Consider the following 25,419-nt stretch of genomic DNA (forward strand, 5'->3'; position numbering starts at 1 on the left):
CGGCTGGTGAGCTTTCAGACAGGGAAAATTCTCCCATCGTGGTCTAGAAGACAAGGCATCTCCTATGCAATCGAATCCGATTCTTGCTTCCCCCCCCTTTTTTTCCTCCCACGGCGCCATTCTTGCTCTGCTCACATAAGTCCCCCTCTTATCCCCGCCTACAAAACTCCACCGAACAGTCTGGAGGTATCTAGTCATCATTCGATCTCCGTACGATGATTGGCTTTGCGACTCGACGGGGCTGCAGATTGCCCTTTTGGGAGGGACACGACGCCTCGCATATGGTTGGTCCTGCAGGTAGTCTGACCTGGGAAGGGGGAAGGGGGTACGCCCCGCAGGCCGGTGAGAACCCACCCATCCCTTCGTAAGGAATCATCCAGAAGACGGAGTCCGACACTTCCGAACGGGGCGGACGAGTTTTCGCGCCAGCCTGCGGGATAGTGTTCCGGGGAACTTAACGGGAGAATGTGTATACCCAACCTCGCAACAGAAATCACAGATGGTGAAGGTGGACATGAGCTCATGTGACAGTCCCCTAGGTATCAATATGACATAATCGCTGGCTGGCGACTCGGTCAGCCTGGCGTATAGCCTGTAGCAACTCGTCTACCGGAGAGGTTTGAGTACCAGGCCAAGGATGAATGCTCACGACGAGAAGGCTCATCGTCGCATTGACTTATCTCTTTGCGAAGTCATTAGTCAACAAAGAAGAAAGATCCAGACGACACCTACGAAAAGCCACCCGCAACCACACGAGTGCGAACGCGCACGTGTACTATACGCCTGCACAAATCACCGCACCAACCCATCCTCTTTTGCTCTGTACGACGTGGAGACGACAGATTTCACTCACAGCAGGGAGACGACATACATCTCAACTATCGTTGGCATTCTGCGCCAGCCCTGACCGTAAAATCGCGTTCATTCCTTTCCCCCACTGCGCCAATCCACCTCTGCCCACATCCCTAACCCTCTGATTACCGCCCACGGAGCTCGCTCCCAACGACCTGGGGGAAGACGGGTCATCATCATCGATCTCTGCACGATGATTGGTCGGTTTAGATATGAGCCTGCGCCTGCGCCTGTGACTGCTTTCATCGGACGAAAGGCCCCACAGTAGAAATTATTAAGTGCTCGACCTCGCGGGTAAATGTCCGTGGCAATCGAGATGAGGAGCAGGAGTCGCGACCCGACCCATGAAAACATGATGAATCTACTTCCCATGAGCACACAAGCGTTAATATGAGGATTATAGGGCCTCGACTCCGGAGGAGCGAAAGAAACCGCGGTGTGGAAAGTATAAGGGTAGAGAGTCGTCAGTGAGGGTAAGGACGGAGTCTAATTACTTATTAAGGCTCGAACATACCTACTGTGCTCCTCTCGACTATCGAATCATCGTCGGTCAAGAAGAGTTCGCAAGTCGGACCGATTCTAAATTCGAAGATGGGGAACTGCCAATGAGTAGTAGTCGTGAGTTAGTTGCGATCAACAAGACAAAGATTTCCACGTCCGAGGAGACACTAATAGTAGCAAGCAACATCTCACATGAAAAAGTGCGGCGAGTGTAGTAGGCGTAACATCAGATCCAATTGTAAGTCATCAATGCTATATACAATTTTCCCAGTTCTCCTAGCCGCAGCTACAGCTTCATGATGTATTCATTTCGAGTAGCCCCAGCATAGCACGTTCTAACCTGAAAGAGAGAGACCAATCAGTGGCCATTAGCACCGTTGGTAGCAGCCCCATTTACCCTTGTGCCATTGGTGCCAGCATGGTCAATGCTATCGGCCTTGTGCGTTCCCTTGATCGGTGCACCGTTGTGGTCGTGTGCGCTGGAGCTGACTTTGCCACTCATGCCATTGGCGTGACGAAGCTTGGGGTCCGAAGCCATGCCTGTACGATGTTAGCGTCAAGTACCGGACGGTTTCATGAAAAAAAGAGCTCAGACTTACCATTATGTGTTCCATTGAATCGCATGTTGGCGATTCCCTCGTAGCCCTTGATACCAGTGGCCTTCTCCAAGCGTGTGGCGAGGTCGTCAGACACGTGACGGAAGATGGCGATTTGGCGCTTGATGATCTCTGGGTAGCGGCATGTGGACATATGGCCAGAGACATTGGAGACGAAGCGGGCCTTGGCCTTGTCATCAAAGACCTTCTCCCATAGGGCACGCGGAGCGTTGAAGTCTTCGGGCTTGATTTCAGAGAGGAAGGTGACTGCCGAGCTGATGAACTGGCCGTGGACTTTGTCGAGATCGACAGAGCGTTCGCGGAAGCTGATGGGCTCAATGGAGGATAGATAGTTGGGACGGGATCCTTGATTGTAGAACGCCATGTTGCCATCACGCTGGAAGTTGGCAACGCGGTGGCTAGTTCGGCTCGAGTTGACGGGGAGCTGTTGGTAGTTGACTCCGACTCTGTGACGATGAGCGTCTGGGTAGGAGAAAAGGCGGCTCTGGAGGACGGGGTCTGCAGATGGCTCAATGCCTGGTGGCATGTGGGCTGGGTTGAACGCAACCTGCTCAATCTCGGCGAAATAGTTCTTTGCGTTCTCGTTCAACGTGAACTCGCCAACCTCACGAAGAGGAAATTGCTTGTGAGGCCAGATGTGTGTCAAGTCAAAGACGTTGATCTTTTGCTCCTCCCACAGCTGCTCAGCCTCCTTGGCGGTCATTGTCTGGAACTCGACTGACCATGAAGGGCAGTCGCCTTTCTCAATGGCCGTAAACAAATCTTTCTGGGAATGGTCGGGAGAGTAGTTGGCAGACTCTTCTTGGGTGATGAATTTAGTGCCTTGCTTGGACTTCATGTGCATTTGAGCATACACCCAGTCACCGGCCTTGTTGACAAGTTTGAGGGTATGTCCACCGTATCCGTGCATGAAGCGGTAGCCGTCCGGGATACCTCGGTCGCCCATGAGGATCATGACTTGGTGGATGGACTCTGGGTTCTGAGACAGGTAATCCCAGAACATCGTGCTGTCATCGCTGCCGCTGAGATGTGTGGCTGGGTCGCGCTTCTGAGTATGGATGAAGTGAGGGAACTTGGCGGGGTCACGCAGGAAGAAAACGGGTGTGTTGTTGGCCACCATATCCCAATTCCCTTCTTCAGTCCTGAACTTGACGGAGAAGCCTCGAGGGTCTCGAGCGCAGTCGTGAGATCCAGATTCGCCACCAACGGTTGAGAAGCGGACAGTGACTGGGCATTCGTTGCCTGCCTTAGCAAAGACATCGGCAATGCAGAGATCATCAAGAGGCTTGGTGCACTTGAAGGTACCATGTGCACCGCTACCCTTGGCGTGAACGACTCGTTCGGGGATACGCTCTCGGTCGAAGTGGGAAATGAGGTCGATCAAGTGGAAGTCTTGTAGGAGGAGTGGGCCATTGACACCAGCACGTTGAGTCTCGTATGGGTGAGGCATTGGAACTCCATTGCTGGTGCAGTAAAGGGTGTCCTGGCTAGGAGTGTTACGGTCATCCTCGTAAGTCCTGAACTTTCCAGCGAACTCTTTGCCGTTGGCTTGGCCATGGCCTGCTGTTTGTGTTGCCATAGTAGTATTTGATGTGAATTGATTATACAGTGATGGTGGGAATGGGGGCTGATGAAGAGGAAAGAGTGGTTTTGGTGTAAGAAAGAAGGAGAGGAGAAGTGAGAGGCGAATGTAGATGAATTCGTTAATTCCGCTGCGGGGTCCTCGGAGTGATTCATGCATGATTACGTCACCATCTCCACCAATCAGAAACATGCCGTTTGCGAGCGAACCCGGCACTTTCCGGCACATGCAACAAAACAAAACCTCTTGGAATCCTTGGCATCAAGATTTTTTGATTTTTTTCTCCGCCTCCTTTGATTTATTTTAGTATATTTTATGCATATCAAACTGAGGTGGTCAGTAGACTCAGAAGTTGAGAATCTAAGTATAACCTCGAGCGGCACAAAGACAGAACTGCCTCAAGTATTCATAGTCTGGCATCGCAGCTATTGCAAACCGCCTCAGATCAGCAGCCACTTGTTCTCCGAATTCCGCCCTCCACTTCACCGTTTCCTCATCAATGTCCAAAGACCTGTCGTCACGCTAGCGGAGCAAAAGCACTTGAGTCAGCGTTAAGAAATGAAGGGTCACGGTAAGATTTTGGTAGGATTGGAGCGTACTTTGTTCCCTTGTATCACCCCCGTAGAGCTCAGAAGCGTGTCAAAGAATCCACACATTATCTTGTCTTTAGGCCGTTCTTCCTTTGGAGTAGCTTTCCATGAATACTGAACCCCGCTCGAATCGATATGCCAGATGTCACAAAGTTTTGACACAATGGCTTGAGTGCTGTATACCACATCTTCAGCGTCTATTACGAGTGGCCAGATGGGCTTTTCTTTCGTGCCGTCGATCGTACTGCAGCTGGAGTATGGAGGGACGAGATCATCGTTCTCCGAGTAGAACTCTCGATAAGAATCAAAGATGATGCGTAACCATCGGAAACTGGTGTATATTGCGAAATCTTCGTCGGCAGTTTGCAATTTCAACACGTCTGCCTGCGTACGGTAGAAAGATGGGATCATGCGAGCCGGATGACGGATAAGAATGAGGGGTGAGAGAGATGTGTAAAGGTCATCAGGGATCCATGTTGGATTACTCATTCTACCGCTTAACATTGAATTTGGTTTCTCGTAAAAAGAGTCGGGAGTCTTGTCACGAAAATTGTTGTGTTTCAGAAGGCACAAGCAGTGATCCTTGACAAAGGCTATCTTTCCCTACGCAGGCCGCTCCATCAGTATTCTCTCTTGGCCTTCATTCTCATTCCTTGCATGTCATGGGATTTACCTTCTTCTCAGCTGTCGCAATTGACTCTGTGAGACGCTGAGCCGCTACCTGGTAAGTCTCTCTCTCCATATGAGCGTTTAAGGCTAAATCTTCTTGTGCATCTTCTGCAACACTGCAGTGTTTGAGAGTGAGTTGTATCCTTTCAGGTCCGTACATAGAAGCGCCTATGAAAGGATGGAAGATGTTCTCAAGTTCCTCATGGTTCGCAAACAGCCTGTGAAACATCTGAGACACAGTGCGTGGATGATCAAAGACAAAGATGCGACGGGGAACTGGCGGTTCTGTCATTCTGGGCATGCTTGAGAAAGGATAATGGGAGTCGTAGAAAAGAAATAGCCAATATTGGCCGTATTATAGTCCCTCTTAGCAGCCATTCTAGGCCGTCTCTTGCCTCGATTGTTGACATGCACTGTCAGCAACATGGAGTCGTTAGCAGCATGCGCTGTCAGCAGAGTACCCTCTGACGATGTGGCGTTGGGGATACTACAATCGAAGGTTTCTGTTCTTTCCGTATGAGATTATGAGGATAGCTTCCTATTTGGATGAGGTGATTGACGAGATGGCGTGACTTGAAGACTGTCACATTATGAGTTACATATTCATGGGTTTATCCAAGTTTCCTATTGCATCTCTTGGTTCAACTCCGGACGGTTAGGGTTAGGGTACGCCGACCGTAATATAGATATTTAGAAAGATAATTTAAATATATATAAAATTATATTTACGAGATTATAGAGATACTATAAAGATATTATAAGAATAATAGTCTCGAGCTAATTTAATTAATAGACTTAAACGAGATAATAAGATATCTTATTATCTCGATAGAAAAATCTTATCTTAACTCGACTCTATTCTATTAAAATCTTAACTCGAAGCGAGATAATATTATAATATTAAATATCTAAAATCTCGCTCTACTCCGCTCCGTTACGTAGCGTAGATTTTTTAAACTTAGAATTTTTTAACTTTTACTTCTTTTCTTTAAAAATTTATATCTTTATAATCTATTTATAGAATCTTATAATTCTTAAAGCTCTATAACGAGATAAGTTTATTCTATACGCGACGATATTAAAATACGATAATTTATATATAAAATATCGAGTAAGATTAAAAATATCGTTTTAAATAATATCTCGAAAATTATCTAAATCTCATATTAAATATTATATCTTTTCGACTACTAGTAATTTATTACTATATTAAAGACTTTAAATAAAATATTAATTATTTTCTAAATATATATAATAAGTTATATTACTAAAATAAAAATAATTTATAATTAAATTTATAAATAATAATTAAAATATTAACTCTTATAATAAAGTTTAATAATAAATTATTTAAATAAGTAATAATAATAGCTATAATAATAATAATTATTTATATCTCTATTTAATAAATATTATACTTACGTCTATATAAATATAACGTAGTTACTCTAAAATTATATTAACGATATTTTATTTAATATTAACTAAGATACGAAGATCGATATTAAAAGTTCTAGATAGCGTTAAAATATTTAATACTCTTAATATTCTTAATACTTTTATATAATTATATTTATTTAATAATAATACTTAATACTCTAAGTATTAGATATATTAATAAAAGATAATTAAGATAGAGAATAGTAAGAAGATTTCTATCTATTATACTATATAAATGAGACTTATATATTAAAAATCTTTATACTCTCCCTCTATTCCCTTATATTATTATTAGATTTAATACTATTATAGACCTTAGCGCTACTTATATTAAGACGTCGATATCGTATATATTATATTAGAGTTTCTTTTTAAATCTAGTTTAAATATATATCTTATATATTTAAAGGCTTAACGAATATAGATTTACTTTATATATCTCGAAGTTTTAATATTTTTTAGAAATTAGTTCTATTATTAAATATATTATTAAATCTTATAATAATATTATATCTTTTATAATTTATATTCGCTAGCTAATCGCTAATAGACTACGCTTTTATAATTTTAATCTCTCTATTTTTTAAAGAAAAAGATTTATTATTATTATAATATTAGATTTATCTCTAAATTATATAATAAAAAATAAAGATAATATTAAGAGTCGCTATAGCGCTAATAATAAGTTTAAGAATTTCTTATTAATAAAAGATTTTATTATAGAATAACGTCTTATAATTATTAAAGTTAAAAATTATTATTTAAAATAAGAATATAAATTAATTACGTTAAAGGTTTATAATCGCGAGCTTTATAATATTAACTTATTATTTATAATTAATAAGAATTTATCTACGTCGATTATTATTATATCTCTAATAAATATATTAATTAAGATAAAAATACTTCGCTTTAAAAGAATATATTTTTATAAAAATATTAATAAGAGAGAGTATCTACGCTAGTTTCGCGAAGTCGAAATTAAATTTCTTATAAGTTATAAATATTTTATTATTAATTAAATTAGAATTATTTATTATATATAATCTTTAAAAGATAATCTTAATATTTAATAATATAAATATTATTAAATTTATAGTCTAAGAAATATAACTTTCGAATTTTTTAAGTAGTTTTTATTTAATTTAATAGCGGATCTAGTAAATCGCTATCTTCTTATTTATAAAAAGTAAAAGAAGATTAAATAACGCTTCGATTAGAAGATATTTATTTTTAAGATTTATCTAGAGAAGTTAAAGATTTATTTATCTTTATTTTTTAAAAATATTAGACTAATTTCTTCTTAATTAAATTTAGATTAAAGCTTAAAAATAAAATTTTAAATATTAATAGTATATCGAAATAATAAAAAGAAATTCTTATTTAAACTATTATATAAGAAAAGATTTTAGAATATATATACTTTAACGATAATTTCTATTTAAAGTCTTTAAAGAGATTCGCTAAGAATAAGTCTTTAAAGAATTAAATTTTAAAATTTAAATTAATTTCGAATAGCGGCGCTTATATAGCGCGTATTTAAGATAATAATATAAAGTATAAAGTCGAATTTTTTAATTCTAATTATAAGAAGAATAGTTATTTCTATTATAGTAAGTAAGATTATTAAATATCTAAGTATTTAGATTTTAATAAATCGTTTATCGCTAATATTAATATAGTATTAATAAAAAAGATTCGACTTTATAATTATCTTAGAAGCGAGATAAGAATAACGATTAATAGAGATAATTTCTTTTATTTTTATAAAGAAGTAAATAAAGCTTTAAAGTAAATAGAGATAACTCGTTACTCTACTCGATATTAAAATATATATTAATTTAATTTTATAAAAGTTCGTAGTTTAATAGAATTTAAAATCTTATAATATTATTTTATTATAATCGAAAGCGTTAAATAGTTAAAGTATATATTACTATAGTATATATTAACTAAATTATTAATTAGTAAATAATTAAGATTAATATAAAAAATATAATATACTCTTTTATATTATTAATTAAAAAGATTTTAATATTATATTAAATATATCTAGATTAAATTAATTATAAATATTATTAAATCTAATAATAAAGTAATAACGATTTAAAATTAACGCTAGTAAATTATAAATTAAAGAATTAATTAAATTTATTTAAATTATTAAAGAAAAGTTAAATATATTTATAATTATATATATCGCGATAGTATAAAATAAATTAAAAAATAAATATAATCTAAAGTTTTTTTAAAAGTTATTAGAGTTTAATAATATTTTTTTAATAAAAAAGTAGAGATCTTATTTATACTTAAATAAGAGAATTATATTATTAAGATTAAGAGCGATAAGAAATCGCTATATAGCTTTTTATATAATCTATCTTAAATAAAGTTAGCGAAATTATAGTGTTATTTAAAAGATTCCCTTTAGAAAGATTAAATTTATTATTCGACTTTCTTAGTCGAAGTATTAATTCTTTTATTCTTAAAAGAATAAAGAGCTTTATTTTTATATTAATTATCGAGGCCTAAACGCGATAACTATTAAAAATCGATATTTATTATTCTTAATTATCGAGACTTTAAATTATTTATATAAATTTAAAATCTTTATAAAGCTAGATTTTAAGAATATTTATTATTAAATTTAAATTAAAAAAGATAATAAGTAAAAAATAGCGTTTTATAGTCGTTATAACTATTTTAAATATTTAATTATATCTTTTAAACTCGCTAATATATTAATAATCTTTTAAATATATATTAATAAAGTCTTTATAAGTTTAATAAATATAATATATTTAATATATTTAAATAATATTCTAATTGATAGTACTAATTTAATAAAGTATTAATAATATATTAAGTAAGTATTTAAGCGTTTACGTTAGTTTTAACTATATATTAATTTAAAGAAATATTAATTCTATATTAAGCGGGTTAAGTTTCTAGAGTTTATTATATTTATCGAAGATATTATAATAAATTAGAAATATATCGCTATTTTAAAAGTTATTAAAATTAAAAAGTTATTAAGATATATAAAACTTTTTAGACTTTACTAATTTCTATCGATAATTTATTTATAGCTATTCTAGTATAATAGCGTTATTTATTAATTTATTTAAAGGAAGTAAGAATAGTAAGAAATCTAGATCGCTAGAGTAAATAGATAATACTAAGCTAATATTTTAATAGCTTTAAAATACTTTTATAATTATATTATTTCTATACTATTATAATTTAAATTTAAAGTTATATCTTAAGATCGACGCTTTTAACTTCGATATAAAAATTATATTTTTATAATTAAATAAGAATAGCTATTAGCGATTAATAGTATTTTAATTTAGAAAAATAATTTATATAAAGTAAAACTATAAGATTTATAATTAAGAGTTACTTATTATTATAATATCTATAAAATAATAATATTACTATCTAGAAGATAGTATATTTTATATTAAAATTTTAATAGATTATAATAATTTTAAGAGCTTTATAAAGTAAAAAGAATTAAATTTTAAATAAGCTTATTAAGCGCTAAAGTTAGCTATTTATAATTTTAAGATTTTTTATTAAATAAATAAATTAAACTCTATTAATTCGCTATCGCGACGCTTTAATTATAAAAAAATATCGCTATTAAATATTAAATTACTATCGATATTATAGAATAAACTTATACTTTAAATTAATAGCAGTAATTATAAAGAAATAAGAAGATTATAGCGATAATAGCGTCTATATTTTATTTATTATTACGGAAAATATTTTATTATAAGAATCTTACTTATATCGATAAGAAAGATTATTTAAAAGTCTATTTAATAAATATCGACGCCGAGATAATAAATTTAATCGAGATTCTTTCTTTATATTTAATTTTATTTTAATTATTGAATAACTTTATTATTAATAATTTAATATATCTTAAATTACTACTTTATCTACTTCTAATAAAAATAAATTAAATTAAATCTAAAAGTAAAAAAAAAAACTACGAAAATTAATAAGAGATAAATATTTCTTAAAAAATATAATAATCTTTTTTAGTATATTTTATTATATTTAGAGTATTAATTAATAGTAATTAAGTATTAAATAGCTATTAGTTATCTTTTAAATAATTTATTTTTTATTTTATATATTATATTTAGTCTTATATAAATTATAAAGAGATTATAGCGATAATAGTATTTATATTTTATATTATTAATATTTAAATAGTTATTTTTAAAAAAGAGCTTAAGATCTTATAAAGAACTATTTATAATATATTTTAAAGATTAATAAAAATATTAATTTAAGATTTATAAGCTTATAATAATTAAGTAAACTCTTTTTAAATTAATATTAATAAATTAATAATTAAGCGTCGCGTATATAATTAAATATAGATTTTAGATTTTAAAAGATTATTAAAATATAATAATTATCTTTATATTTCTAAGAATAAAATCTTAAAAGAAAAACTTATTAATAAATATTATAATAATTTATTATTAGAATATTTTAATATTACGAAGATATATAAGCTATTTATTTATAAATATTATTAAAATAAAAGCTTAAAGTAAGTTATTAATTATATTAAGATATATAATATTTATTAATAAATTAAAACTTCGCGATATCGTTTATATAGCGAATTAAGTTTATTTTCTATCGCTATTAAATTATAGAAGAAATTTTTTATAGATTTTATTATTAACTTATTAGCGAGTAAATATAAAGATATTATTTATAATATTATTCTAGTTATAATAAATTAATTTATAAAAATAATAAGATATATTTTTATATTTATTATAATTAATATCGCTTAGCTAGTAAAAATATTCTATTTTAAAATAATATATTATTAGTATATATAAAAGAATAAGATAGAGCTAAATTAGAAAATCTTAAATTTATATATATAGCTAATTATAAATTTATTAAATTTACGCTTTTTAGTTAAATATCGCGGATAAATAAATTAGCGTTCGTAACTATTAAAAATCTATAAAAATCTATATATAGAAGTCTTATCCTCTAAAATAACCAGCTCTCTAAGAATACTATTACTTTATAATTTCGTAAATTATAGAGTTTAGTATACGCTTTCTAACGATATAAAAATTATGAAGTTTGGCCTACTATTAGTGGATTAAATTGATATTCAAATATGATAATTACACCAGACGCGTCCGGGATCGGATAATAATCCTTCCACCTATTTGTGTAATTATTCTTCTTCCACTATTCTATCAATTCTATCAATTCTATCAATTCCATCAATATAAACACATTTACCCTCGGTACCCTCGCACTTAGTTAAATAAGAGGAGGATCTATAATAGGCGAATGCGGAGAACACTGCGGAGAATATTGCGGAGACAGTTATCAGCAGTAGTGACACGACAGGCCTATCCTCTCCACGATCTCATACCAATCCACTCAGCCAGTGCAAGAGAAGTCACTACAGCAGGCGAATACGGAGAATACTGCGGAGAAACCAAGCGGCAACAAGGCCCCCAGCACCAAGAACACGGCTCAGCTCTCCAAGATCCCACGTTATATGCTCTCCACGGTTTCACATTAAATCATTATTCAGCAAGCGGAGAACATCACTGTAACTTAGTCTGTCATCCCCACTGCATTAAGGAGTAAGAGGAGGAAATACAACAGGTAAATACGGAGAACACTGCGGAGAAATCTAAGCGGCAACAAGGCCACCATCGTCAAGAACACGGCTCAACTCTCCAAGATCCCACGTCATATGCTCTCCACAGTTCCATATCAAATCATCACTCAGCAAGCGGAGAACACTACTACAACTTGGCCTGTCATCCCCACTGCATTAATATGGTACATCCACTGCGGCCTCTGCAGGAAAAACATCGGACGATGCATATTTGGACAAATTCAAACCGTCCGATGTCTACAGCTATTTCATTATTCGAAAGATTTCACTGCGGCAGGAGATATTATTGGGATTCACACCACTATCTAGCACGTTGTCTCCATTTCTTTCCGGTAGTTCGATACTTCTTGCTATGAGGACATGGTCTTTCTCTATTTTTTATAGGCAATTATTACGGATTAATCCTCTCTACACTCGATACACCTTCCTAATTAGGCCTTTAGCGCCTCTCCGCACATATATACCTTAGATTATATAGATTAATGGAATAACTTTATACCATATCAATATTATATAATATTAAGAACTATTCCTTTAATAATAGTTCTAATTTAAAAAATAGATTATGAATTTAATTTATGAGCCTAAACTTGTTATAATATATTAAATAATATTATTAATAATAGAAGCTTTATATTTATTAATAGCTTTTAATTTATTATTTACTTTTATTTTAAAATAAGTAATATCTAAATGTTATTTTTTATTTATAAATTAATAAATAGATTAAATACTAAAATTAGATATTAAAATACTTCTTATATATATTTATTAACGATAAGTAATATATTTAAGTAAAATAATTATTAATAATAAAGTTCGCTTATATAAATAATTAATATTTCTTTATTAAAATAATATTATTCTTTCTAATATATAAATATTATTCTAAAATTTATTAAAAGATTAAAAATAACTTTATTAAGAGAGAGATATTCGCTATAAATAATAAAGTAAAAAAATTATAAGTATTAAAAAATAAGATAATAAAATATCTTTATAGCGCTATTACGATTTAGTTTAAATATTATAATAAAATATATTAATTTTAAAGTTATAAGATAAGCGATTTAATAATATTAGCGATTAAGAATTTAAAGTAGAAATATCTAAGTAAGAAGTTATCTTATAAATTTATAAATTTATTTTAAATTATAAATAAAATAAAGGCGTAAACGTATTATCTACTTTTATTTCTAATATATAAAATTTCTAATATCTTTTATATATTATTATTTAAACTTTATTATAATCTCGATTATAATAATATAGCGAGTATTTTTATATAAATTTTTAAGCTTATTAATAATAATAAGCTTTAAAAAATTAAAAAAATTATTAATAAGATTAAATATAAGAAAGGCGTTTAATATAAAGTTAAATAAATTAATTAAGATAAAAAGTATAATTAATAACTATTAAATAATAAACTTATTAATATTAATAAATTAATTTAAGTCTATAAATAGATAAATAGTAAATAAAAGTATTAAATAATAGATAATAATAAGTTTATTATTATTAAAGAGCTTATTTAATTATATAAAATAATAATAAATAAATAAATATAATAAAATAAGATATAAATATTAATTAAATTAAATATATTTCTAGATAATACTTATACTACGTATATACTTCTCTATATTTACTATTATTAAAATATAAATTAATTAATTAATTATATTATTTAGTTATCTATTAAACTTTATTATAAAGAAATTATATTATATTAAAGTATATATTATTAATATAAATATATTTTTATCTAGAATAGCTATTAAAGTATTATCTAAGAACTTTATATTAGCGCTATTACTAAAAAAGATTATTATTTAAATATTCTTTATTATCTTAATATTAGATTTTAAATTAAATTTATTAATTTATTATTTTAATAAAAAGATAATTAAAGTATAATCTTTAAGTTAATATTTATCGATATTCGCTATATATTAATAAAGGCTTTTAAGCTTCTTTTTTAATAACTTATTTATTTTCTTTAACTTCGCTACGCGTTTATTTATCGTTATAAACTAATTTTAAAAATTTATAATTATAATAAAGGCGATTAAAATTATTACTATCGTATATCTTTATAATTTATATTATTAAATAATCTTCTTATTAAATTTAGCTCATCGATAAGATAATCTTTAAAATTATTTAGCGCGACGATAATATTATATTAATTTTTTTATTTATATTTAAAGATATAGAGGGATTTTAATATAGCGATTAATATCGCGCTTTTTAATCTTATAATTATTATAAAGAGAAGATTTATCTTAAATATATAAATCGTTATCTTAATAAAAATAAGTTCTATATAATAAATTAGATATTAGAACTTATTAATAGATATATATATAAAATAATAGTAATAGAAATAATTAAGAGTTAGTAGTCGCGCTTATAGAGTAACTATATATTTATTATTAAAGTTATTATTATTATTAAAAAAGAATATTATAAAATTATTAGTTTACGTATTAACGCGATTAATAATAATAAGATATTTATAATAAAGAGAAGTAGATTACTAGTATAATAAGATATACTATATTTATATTAGTATTAATATTAATATTATAACGCTAGAGTAAATACTTATAAGAGAGACGTTAGAAGTTATAAAGAATAAAAATAAATAATTTAAAAGAGATTTTTATATTCTTTATTATAGCGTTAATATTAATAAATAGTATCTAGTAATATAAATAATAACGATATGATAATATTTCGCTATTATTTATAGAGCTATATCGCTTAATTATTATTATTATTTCTATTATTATTATTAATTAATAATCGAGAGTATTATTATAAACGCGTCGCTTTATTAATTATTCTCTTTAAATCTTTATAATAAAGATTATTATTATATTACTTCGCTATAAACGTAATATATTATAAAAATAACGTTATCTATAAAGAAACTCTTCTCTCTTCTTTATTTATAGATTTTTAAGATTTTATTATAAATTTCTAAATCTAATATTATTCGCTATAAAGGCTATTAACTAGCGCTATAGAAATACTAATATTAAATATATTAGCTTTTTATAAATTTCTTTTTATTAATTTTTTAAAAAAAATATTTTTTTCAAAAATAATTTTAATTTTTTTTTTTAATTTATTAAAAAAAAATTTACAAAAAATAATATTTTTTTTTTTTTTTTTTTTAAAAAAAAAAAAAAAAAAAAAAAATTTTTTTTTTTTTTTTTTTTTTAAAAATTAAAATTTTTTTATTAAAATTTTTTTTTTTTTTTTAAAATTTAAAAAAAAAAAAAAAAAAAAAAAAAATTTTTAATTTTTTTAAAAATTTTAATAAAAATTATTTTTATTAAAAAAAAAAAAAAATTTTTTTTTTAAATTTTATATTATTTTTTATTTTAATATTTTTTTTAAAAATATAAAAAAAAAAAAAATAAAAAAAATAAAAATATTTAAATTTTAATAAAAATTTAATATTATTTAAAATAAAAAATTAATAAAAAAAAAAAAAATAAAAAAAAAATAAATATTTTTATTTTTTTAATTATTTATTAAAAAAAAAAAAAAAAAAAAATTTATTTTTAGATATAATTAATACTTTAATATTATCCCTATTATATACTCTGTTAATATTGCTATTATACATATACTTCGCATATATGCACTTCGTATATATGTACTCCGTATATATACACAGCGTCGCTATTATATAGAGCACTAGTACTTATTAAAATAAAGAATAATAATGCTATTTATGAAATTTGGAAGCATACCAAGCACTCAGCCCTACCTGGACCCTTGTCTTGGCATGTCCAGGACTTTTAGTGCCGACCTCCGTATAGAAGCACCCTTTCAAGAAGTTTTGCATATGCTAAAAATTCCAACCACCGGACGCATGGAAAAAAAGCAAGAACATGACATCCCCTATGATACAACCCCCGCTCCTCGATCAACCAAGACCAGAGTCCCGCTTACCGCTCAGGGTGCATCTTCCGGGCGTCACCTCGCCCCTCCACCTACAGAGTACAGTACGTCCCTCATGAACAGGATCCCCCCCCTTCCCTTTCCCATTCCCATACGATGGCACCCCCCCTCCCCCCACTCCCTTCCCGCACCCGGGATCCCGAACCAGACGCGCCGATCATCGAAAATGTAACAGTATCAACAACAGACGTACTCCAAGCTTCGAGTAATCTACGTTTCGCCAGAAAGACAAAGTGTGGTGACGCGGATCTGCATCGGAAAAATCGCCCCGATTAATAATTGTGGCCCGGAAGGCGTCTCCGCGGACGGGGAAGTCTCCGGAGAGGAGAGGCGGGTACGTGTAGCGAGCGGGTTGGGGGTTGTAGACGTACAGTATGTAGCTAGAAAGGAAGGAAGGTATGGGAGAGTTCGGCTCGATGCTAACGTAGCTGCGAACCAATCATTGCTTCCAGTCCTGGCCATTTGCTCTATTCGACTTCCACTTCCGCTGCCGTTGCCTGTTTGTATAGTTACCTAGAGTATACAGTCTGAAACTCTACTCAAAGCCCAAACGGACGCCTTTATCCTTCGCTGCCGGCCGGGATACAATACTTTAGGCGGCTATGAATCGTAGCAAAATGCCTAGCAGTGGTCTATTTTGTCTCAAAGATCGCCTAGTGCTGCTATGTATATATCGTAAATTTCGTACCCAAATACTGAAGCTAGTCATGTACCGGAGCAAACTTCGACATCCTTCTAAGCCCTAGGCCATATCTCATCAAGATTAATGGCACCGGCAATGCAAGACATGCAACACCGCCCAAGACACTCATTGCGGGCCCTACTCCAAGATTCTTAAACATCGGCTTCGCGACCAGCGGAAACGCACAAGCAAGCAAACTCCTCAGAAACGTGTTCGCCGACACAGCACTAGCGGCATAGAGGCCGTAAGAGTCGACTAAAAAGTTGATGCACTGCTGGAAAATGACATTGAAACCCGCGCCAATAAAGCCTGCCGCCACGGTCGGCAGAGCCCATGAAAAATGAGGAGCCGCGGTCCATCCGAACCAGAAAAGCCCGATAGCGAAGAGTAAGCCACCAACGAGCATGGGCGGGAGACGAGCCTCGGGGACCGGTCTGCCACCGTTCTGGTCCACGATGCGTATGTAGCGGGGTTGGTTGGCAAGATTGATGAAGACGGCGGCGAGCACGCCGACGAATAGGCCGAGGAACGGAAGCGTACTGACGACAAGGCTGTAATGGCGCATTTGAGCAAAGACGATAGGAAAGACCTCCAATGTCAAGTACAGTAGCGCGTAGACAAAACTAGCGTACAAAGCGATGCAAGCGACCATCGGTTCCGTGAACAGCATGCGCAAAGGTCGTGCGAGATGCTTTGTAACGATTGATTTGAAGTCGAGTTTTACGTTCTCATGCGGGTGCCAGTACGCTGAGTTACCAGTCGATTTGCGCAAAGAGGCGGCGCGGCGCTTGAGGAGCACGGGACCATAGAGTTCAGGGAGGAAGAAGGTGGTTATGGCGAAGATGGTAAATACCCAAATCGCTTCGATGTATTCAGTCCAGCGCCATCCCATGTGCTTGTTCACCGTGAGAGCGGCTCCGATCACTGTTTCTAGGGGTCAGCGAGATGATCTGCATCAACCTCTAGAGTATCATAGTTGCATACCAGGCCCAAGCGTCGGTCCGCCAACAACAGCAACGGCGTAGAAAGTCACAGCGGTGCCCCTCGCCTTGGGCGCCCACATATCTCCCAGCGCGGCGGATACGTTGCTCACAGGCGCAGATCCAAAGACACCACCAAAGAACCGTGTGATGAAGATGGACGCAGCACTAGTGCTGGTAGCCGTGCCGATGGAGAAGAGGCCAAGGCAGAACATGGCGGGCTCCATGCTCAATTTCCTGCCCCAAACCTCGGAGATTGGAGCCCATAACAGCGGGCCAAAGGCGAATCCCAGGATGTAGAAGGAGATAGGCAAGACTGCAACTTCGGAGCTGATGTGGGTGTAGGCCATGATGGCATCTTCGGCTGGGGATATGATGCTGCTGCCCAGACTGGCAGACAGGGCGAGCATTCCCAATTGAAAGGTTATCCAGCTCTTGTAGGACGTTGACCAATTGCGAGGGTTGGCCTTGTCATTTGGTTCCCAATCGACGAGATACGACTTCTTCTCATCTTTCTCTTTCTCTTTCTCTGAGTTAACGTGTGAGGGGTTTTCTTCGTCATGATGTACGGCAGGTGGTGATGCAGGTTCTGTATCGGAGTGTTGAGTGTGGCTGGAGGTAGCGGGAGAAGAAGGATTGGAAGGCATGGTAGGGTGGTTGGATATGGTGGCTGAAACGGAGCGTCTTGGCTGACGGGCATGTTCAGATTGATATTGGAGGCAAAGGGCGAAATAATGAAGAAGAAAAGTAATCGTCGTAATCTCCCGACGATACATCCGGAATGACGTTTGTATAAAAATTTCTACGGTTGCCGACGATACATCCGGAATGACGTTTGTATAAAAATTTCTACGGTTGCCCTTGAAAGTTCAAAATGATTTTGCCCATTCCACTCTTGTGCGTGACCGTAGTAATCTACTTCGTCCGCCCTTTAGCCGAGTGTTTACTTTATGTTCACTGCGTTTGGCAGCCGTGGTGGACCTTCGATGCTTCTGTTGGTCTGACATTCACGTCATTTTGGACACTTATAGTCTATACTTGTATTTATTCTTGTGCCATCATCTCGTCTGCGATAATGATTCTCTTTACTTCCCGACCCAATCTGACCTGCACAAGGGCTGATGACATCTACGCCCGTCATTGGCAAAGAAGTCTTTTTTGCCGCAGCCCGCGCTCCCGGCTCATATAATAGCACTGTAGTGGTAAATAGATCACATCCTTGCGAAACTGGTGCGGAGTCAGTCTCATATATCCAGGACCGTCCTTTCGTTGCTTCATCAAGGCTGCTCATCTATGTCAAAGTTTCCAGCGACTAAAAGCAAGTTTATGTTCCTGCGACTTCTTCCAAATCTGTTATCATCTTCTCCAAATTGCCCGGAAAAGCTAGCTCAGCTCAGGATATCTTCTTAGCCGAGAAGCCTGGGAAGACCAGGCTCTCAACAATGCGGAGGGTAACTGCCTTGACGCTGTCCAAAGTTTCAACAATGCTAATTAAACCCAGACAAGCACCATTTCGACGCAACAACAATTCCCCGAAAATCTCAAGCGACCCGCACAAACACAGTACACAAACCCCATCTGAACTTAGGGGCTTCGATGACGCCAACATGCATGCGATCCCCAGCCTACGCCATTCCACCCGAATGGTATGAAAAAGCACCATGCGAGCCACGCTCTTCCTCGGCACGAGTCTGCTTTTGCACCTTTCGCGTCACATTCCGTGTACATGGGCCCTCGGCAGCATGATGCTATTCCTACCTATGTACGTCGGATGCGAACCTCCTACCCCGATTCTGCGGAAGTTGAAAAAGTGTGTGGCCGAACGCCCCAATGCGAGTACCACTGTACCGCTACTATTTTGTAGCACCAAGGCACCTGTGAACGCCGCATCAACAGGCGTTGCCCTGGGGAGACATCCCGCACTACAATCTTCCTCGAGATAGAACAGAGAAGGAGAACAGCCAATGGAACGAGGTGAGGCGCGAGAGACATGCGTCGTTGAGGTGGGAGTTGGGAGGAGACAGGGATGGGTGCACGATCATATGAGTCTGGACAAGAGACTTGAACAGTGAATGAGCCCCGAAGAGCCAACCACTAGAGAGGTTTGCAAGACTGTCATTCTGCATATCAAATGAGTCGTCAGTCTAATGTGGACAGAATCGTACAGGGTCAAACTAAGCTGTTTAAATCTCAGATATGATGCCATTGATCCTGCATGTCAGCATTCCAAAATCTGTTCTAGGCAGCACTTTGAGCGGCCATTTGAATGGGTCTGAATGGACGATAACCACTGCTGGGTCCATCCCACCTTTCAGATGAATTGAACAACAAGCGAGAAGACCGCGTCAGCCCGTTTCAAGTCGATTGTGTCTTCACGGGCATACCGCGTCTGATCTCGGTGCTTCTCCAGTCTCCGCGTTGTAGAACCTCTCGAGATCTTTCTTGGAAAAGCCCAGTATTGGAGATTTCTGCGTCAATGGGAGAGTTGAATGACGCGGGGAAGGAAATTTGGGCACTGCCTCAGACTACTCCCGGTTGCAAGTATGTTTGAGACAGAAAAGAGATCAAATCGCGTACCACATTCAGTACCAGCGAAGAACGAGATGAGTGTGTATAGACACGGAAGGGTCCGGAGCGAATAAAGCGGCCAGAAGATGGGGCAATCCACCTTCCGCCGTCACCAACCAACAGACGTGCAGCGAGTGAGTCGATTGCCATATATTCTCCAAAACTTCCTACATACCATCCCAGACCCCTCCCACCAACTCTAACTAACCATCGTCAACTGCACCCTAATACCAACCTCCGTCTCCGCCTGACTCAACATGACCTCATATACCCCTACCCACCCAGCCTCCGTAATCTGCAACAACTTCTCCGCGAAATTCCCCACGAAGAGCCAAGGGATGGGTTTCTGCGGACAGTGCATCAGGATCCTGATGCCGCCGTACGTGACGGTGAAGCTGTGCCGCGGCGGGGACGCGGTCCATTTGCCGCGGGCCTGGATGAGGATGGAAGTGTAGAGGTTCGCGAGGGCCCAGGCGGCGGGCTGGACGGGGAGGGCGACGGCGGGCCAGGCGCTGTAGTACAGGTTCCAACCGCCGCCGATGTCGAGGAAGTCGCGGAAGCCGATGCCGCGGCGGGCGAGGCTGGGGGCCGTGTGGCCGTCGTTGTGGGCGGATGTCGAGGGGATGGAAGAAGAAGGGTTGGTTGCGGTATCGTCGCGGGGGCGGGGATGGCAGGACGTGAGGGAGGTGAGGGAGAGGAAGGTCAGTAGCAGAAGGTGCGGAGACCATAATGGCCACATTCTGTTCTGTCGGTGCAAAAGGAAAGAAAAAAGAGATACACAGCACTGACTGGCGTTCCAAAAACTCAACAGGGGTCTTCCAATGATTTCCGTGGAGAAAATTGGGGGTATATACCTCCACGGCTTTTTGTACCGAGTGGTGTCCTGCAGGTGGAGACGACTCCTGCAGGTACTGTTGAATTGGGTCGGCTGTCGCGATATCAAAATACGAGGTCCCCCCACGTCATCCACGTGAATTGCTCGGTGCGGCTCCTTTTTTTGAAATCGTTGGGGCTGCGGTTGTCGGGTGTATGCAAGGTACTTTCTCTGCATGCTGTGGAAGAGTGGAGACACGACTTGCCTCGTGGGATATGATCTTCGATCCTTGCTTGGCAGTCTTTGTGCTCAGAAGCCCATTATATTGCCTGTCCCACCAATTGAATCCAAAAAACAGGAATCCTCCAAGACGAGTTATCCGCCGACCAACCGGATGGCTAGAAAAGTCCTGATGGAAGCGAATAGACAGTCAAATTTACCCAGGCCAAGACAGTACGCGGCTTCGAGATCCAGTCATCTCCACGACATTTAAGCGTGGCGGACCCTACGATGTTGATCATCGATACCCGAAATCCGAAACAGGTTTTGTACGGCCCTCTATCCTCCGAAAGGAACCCGCTCCCGGATAGTCGGTAGACTTCCATTCGAGGAGAGCAGGAATAGCGAACCCGCGCTAAAAAAAATAACGGGCGAGGAACATGACCATGTCGGTTGATTCCGAGCGTTCGGCTTCATCCTCACCCCGAGAGGTTCCATGTCGTGCCTTTGACGGATATTCTCAAAGACGCTTACTCCTCTTCTCTGACGAGGCCTCGCGCGAGACCCTTTGATGAGGAGTTATCTGTCGAACAACCAAGATCATGTATCATCCAGGACCACTGCCCCGGGGCAAGAGGGGAAGAGGAGGGAGGGAGGGACGGAGGGTTGGAGGGAGGGAGGGTTGAAGAGAGGCGGAGTCGATTGGAGTAGAGTAAAACAGAGCAGAGCAGAAGTCAGACGGAAAAGAGGCTCCACCGACACTGAGCGACACGATAGCGAAGAAAGCAGCCGGAGCGCATTGACGAATATACGTACATAGGTACTTCGAACCATCGCCATCAGACGTACCATCGGGCGCTTTCGCTGATCCATATTTTTAGAGGACTTTGAAGAGTTTCTCTACGTGCCTACGTACGTAGGGCACGGTGTGAGATGTGCGATGTCAAGTTATGATAATAGATGCGTGTTGTGGAAGCCGACGTTTCGAAAGTGGGAAGACACTTCGTGACGCCAGTGTTGATCCGACGGATTCGAGAAACAGACGGAGACTTTGGATGCCTGGCGTCTTCCTTGCTGAAATCAAGCAAAATAGAAGCAACTTGGTGCAGGCCAGCCTAAAGCGAATTTTACCTCCCGAACCTTCCAGCTCAAGCTCCCACATCCACACGACCCAACCACTCCCCCGCCACGAACTCCAACCCCTCCTTCAACCACGGCACCTCCAGCCCCACAGGCGCGTCGAACCCATGATCGCCGTGTTCGAACCGCACCAACACCTTCGCCCCCGGCAGCACATCCTTCAACTTCTCCACAAACGCCTCCGTCTGCCGCACCTCCACCGCCGAATCCTCCGTCCCATGATAGATAAACAGCGGCGGAAACGTCTTCACCGACCCCAACATCTCCAACGGATACACAGCCGCCTCGTCCCCCAGCATGTCCGGGTATCGGCCATACTGCACCGTCGCCAGTGCGAGATCGGCGCGGACGGGTGGCGTGGCGGCCGAGACGACCTGGCCCGGTTCCATGGCGGCGAGATGATCGTCGACGAGTGACGGGGGCAGCGTGGGGTTGCCGAGGGGGTGTTTCTCGTTGCGTTGGGTGGTGAACCAGGGGGATCTCATGTCGAGCATGCCGTAGCCGGCGATGACGGCCCCGAAGGTGCCTGCGGGCTGGGCGATGGCGGATTGGACGGCGAGGTAGGCTCCTGACGGCGTCGAAGCGTCAGCGAGTGGCTGTGAGGGATCATCGAAGATGGCCCCGATCAAGAATGGACGTACCGGCGCTGTGCCCGATCACCAGAGTCCTTGATACATCCGCTTCGACTGCACCTGCCGTTGCCGACTTGACCGCTGTCCGCAGTCCCCCGTGGAACCATTTCCAGAATTGAGCCAGGTTATCCAGAATCTCCAGCCCCGTAGATTCGGGCAGCTTGAGATAATTCGGCCTCATAAGAACGGCCGAATGCTCGAGGGCGAAATCCATGATCCATGGCTGGAAATGTCTAGGGAAGAGGCTTGCGCCGGTGATCTGCATGCAAGCGTGAGCAGCCGACTCTATCCGCGCGAGGAAATCAGGGGGTGACGGACGAGGTAGCCTCCGTGGAAGCTGACGATGACAGGATGTTTGCCCGGCTGAATGTTTTTGGGGATGAGGATATCAGTGGTGATGGCATGGCCATTGACCACTTGATATGTAATGTTGTGGGTATCGAAAGCGGTGAACTTCTCCTTGACAGCTGCGATTACGGCGGGATCCATGCTGAATTCTAGCAAAAATGGTGAATTCTTTGACGACGGCGATAGACCTTCGTTCTTCTCGTGTTCAAGCTTGTGAATAGCAAGGGATCGTCTCGAGGGAAACGATAGTACCTTGAGAGCAGGGTAAAATGCTTCTTGATACGTCGAGTCATGCCATCGCTCGCTTCAACCGAAAGTCCGAGCTGGGAAGATTGTTTGTAATCTTGGAAATGTCGCGGAGCCATCTGAGGTTTAGCGGCTGCAGGGTTAGACTTTCATGACCAATCAAGAATCCTCCTTCAATCCTGTTGGAATCAGCCAATAGGAGGCCAGCATGGCTACACTACTAAGTTCCAAATAGGTGTTATGACTACTCCTCATGGTGGCAAAGACACAAGTGGCAAATAGCCTTAGCGTGGGCTTCACACCATAAATAGGTAGTCTACCTCCATCCTTCCTACATACTTCATAGAACATGACAATAGAATAACTATTCTACATGATATGAGACCATTGAATGCACACATTATCCAATAAATCCAATGGCTCCAGATACCTTACCCTAAGAGCATAATGACAGAAACACACTGCAAATCCACCGCGCATCATCTCTCGAGCTAGAGTTCCCATATTCATGCCCTTCAAGAGACTCAAAGCCTTTCAAAAAGGACTGTTGCGTTTCGCAGTCATCAGCCAAGTGGCCATCTCGAACACAAGGATCAAGGCATCCTGCAAATCAAAGACAAAGCTCCTCGGATCAAACGATCAAACTGACCTCGTCCTTGACTCGTTTATGACTCCGACACAAAGATTGCAGCCCCTTACTCCTCTCTTTTACTCAGCTGGTTTGTCTTCAGCCCTCGCGCCCTCTGCATGACGTTATGTCAAGACTTCTCGTCCTTCACTCTCCTCTTCCTGAATACCTTTGTGCTCGGTGCTCATACACTTACGACTCTTTGAAAGAGCTTTTATCCCCTCAGTGCTCAGCATCTGCGCCCTCGTGACTTTCAAGCAAGACTTCCAATCCATTATGCTTCTCCTTTCGCAAGCCTTCCATGAACGTGACAGCCCGAAGAAAAGCTTTCAGCCACTCAAATTCTGTCTCTTGACGAGGTAACAACTCCAGTCAGGAAGCACGCAGTCCTCGACCTTATGAGCGAGAAGCTTACCCAGATATTTGCCCAGCGGAAAAGTGAAAACTGGGTCTTCATATCTGGCATTCCAACAGTCTTCGGAACAAACATAGTCGACCAATGGAACCCCATCACATATCGATCATTGATTCTCTGCGATATCACCCATTGTAGAAAGAGCCCAACGCAGCGTCCTGGCTTTTGGGCTACCAGTGCTCGTAGTCATCGATAGATTTGGCCCGTGTAACAATGAACTAGCTCTGTACAGAAAACCAGGTTTTCCCCTTTGCCACGTGGCGGCTAGGGAAACGGGCAGCCAAACAAGGAGTGCAATATGTTTGGTAGGGCTTTTGGAGATAGATTGCCAGAGCAAGGTTCGGGCATGGTGTAGATGTATGTGAGTCCCGCAACGACTGTCTTGAGATTATTGAAAATTTTCCTGGATATGTGAATTGCGCCAAGATTTTCGGGCAATTGCGACGGAACCCTTCAGCTGGAAAATTTTCGATTGAGAAAGCGGAAGTCTCGTGCAACATTGTGACACAAAGCCTCAAGTAGGCGTCCAATGGCTCAATGAGTGAATGGTGATACAACATATCTGAAATGAGTACGGCATGCGACCGAGTATTTGAGTCTCTTCTTTCGGCAGATTAACTCGGCATGACATCTTAGTAGAGATATTGTATGTTCCGTGTTTGGTCTTTTCTTCTTTCTTCTGGTATGGATCCTAGAATGTCTTGAGCGTTGCGGCATATTCCCCCAATACATCGACCTATCAAACGAGCTGAGCGGCTTTGATAACATTGAACTTCTGCCGGGCGGTTTGGGTGACTCCCCAACGATGATACAAAGACTCGCAAAA

The 25,419-nt window shown here is 37.8% G+C and overlaps 5 protein-coding genes across 5 annotated transcripts; all 5 read right to left on the reverse strand.

Moving 5' to 3' along the window:
* Positions 1-1,711: 1,711 nt before the first annotated feature.
* HO173_011979 (uncharacterized protein) lies at positions 1,712-3,744 on the reverse strand (the record flags this gene model as incomplete). Its single annotated transcript, XM_037313852.1, has 2 exons — positions 1,712-1,893; positions 1,953-3,744. The coding sequence occupies 2 exons, from the start codon at positions 3,742-3,744 to the stop codon at positions 1,712-1,714; spliced, it is 1,974 nt and encodes a 657-aa protein (XP_037159252.1).
* A 168-nt stretch (positions 3,745-3,912) lies between these two features.
* HO173_011980 (uncharacterized protein) lies at positions 3,913-5,112 on the reverse strand (the record flags this gene model as incomplete). Its single annotated transcript, XM_037313853.1, has 3 exons — positions 3,913-4,074; positions 4,152-4,745; positions 4,816-5,112. The coding sequence occupies 3 exons, from the start codon at positions 5,110-5,112 to the stop codon at positions 3,913-3,915; spliced, it is 1,053 nt and encodes a 350-aa protein (XP_037159253.1).
* An 11,510-nt stretch (positions 5,113-16,622) lies between these two features.
* On the reverse strand, positions 16,623-18,230 carry HO173_011981 (uncharacterized protein; the record flags this gene model as incomplete). Its single annotated transcript, XM_037313854.1, has 2 exons — positions 16,623-17,527; positions 17,588-18,230. 2 exons carry the CDS (start codon positions 18,228-18,230, stop codon positions 16,623-16,625), a joined length of 1,548 nt encoding a protein of 515 aa, XP_037159254.1.
* A 2,120-nt stretch (positions 18,231-20,350) lies between these two features.
* Positions 20,351-20,890, reverse strand: HO173_011982 (uncharacterized protein; the record flags this gene model as incomplete). Its single annotated transcript, XM_037313855.1, has 1 exon — positions 20,351-20,890. One exon carries the CDS (start codon positions 20,888-20,890, stop codon positions 20,351-20,353), a length of 540 nt encoding a protein of 179 aa, XP_037159255.1.
* A 1,442-nt stretch (positions 20,891-22,332) lies between these two features.
* HO173_011983 (uncharacterized protein) lies at positions 22,333-23,445 on the reverse strand (the record flags this gene model as incomplete). Its single annotated transcript, XM_037313856.1, has 3 exons — positions 22,333-22,892; positions 22,966-23,215; positions 23,275-23,445. The coding sequence occupies 3 exons, from the start codon at positions 23,443-23,445 to the stop codon at positions 22,333-22,335; spliced, it is 981 nt and encodes a 326-aa protein (XP_037159256.1).
* Positions 23,446-25,419: the final 1,974 nt, after the last annotated feature.

The sequence above is a fragment of the Letharia columbiana genome (assembly GCF_014066305.1).
Source record: "Letharia columbiana isolate WasteWater2 chromosome Unknown Sc0000071_s0, whole genome shotgun sequence".
Classification (NCBI taxonomy): Eukaryota; Fungi; Ascomycota; class Lecanoromycetes; order Lecanorales; family Parmeliaceae; genus Letharia; species Letharia columbiana.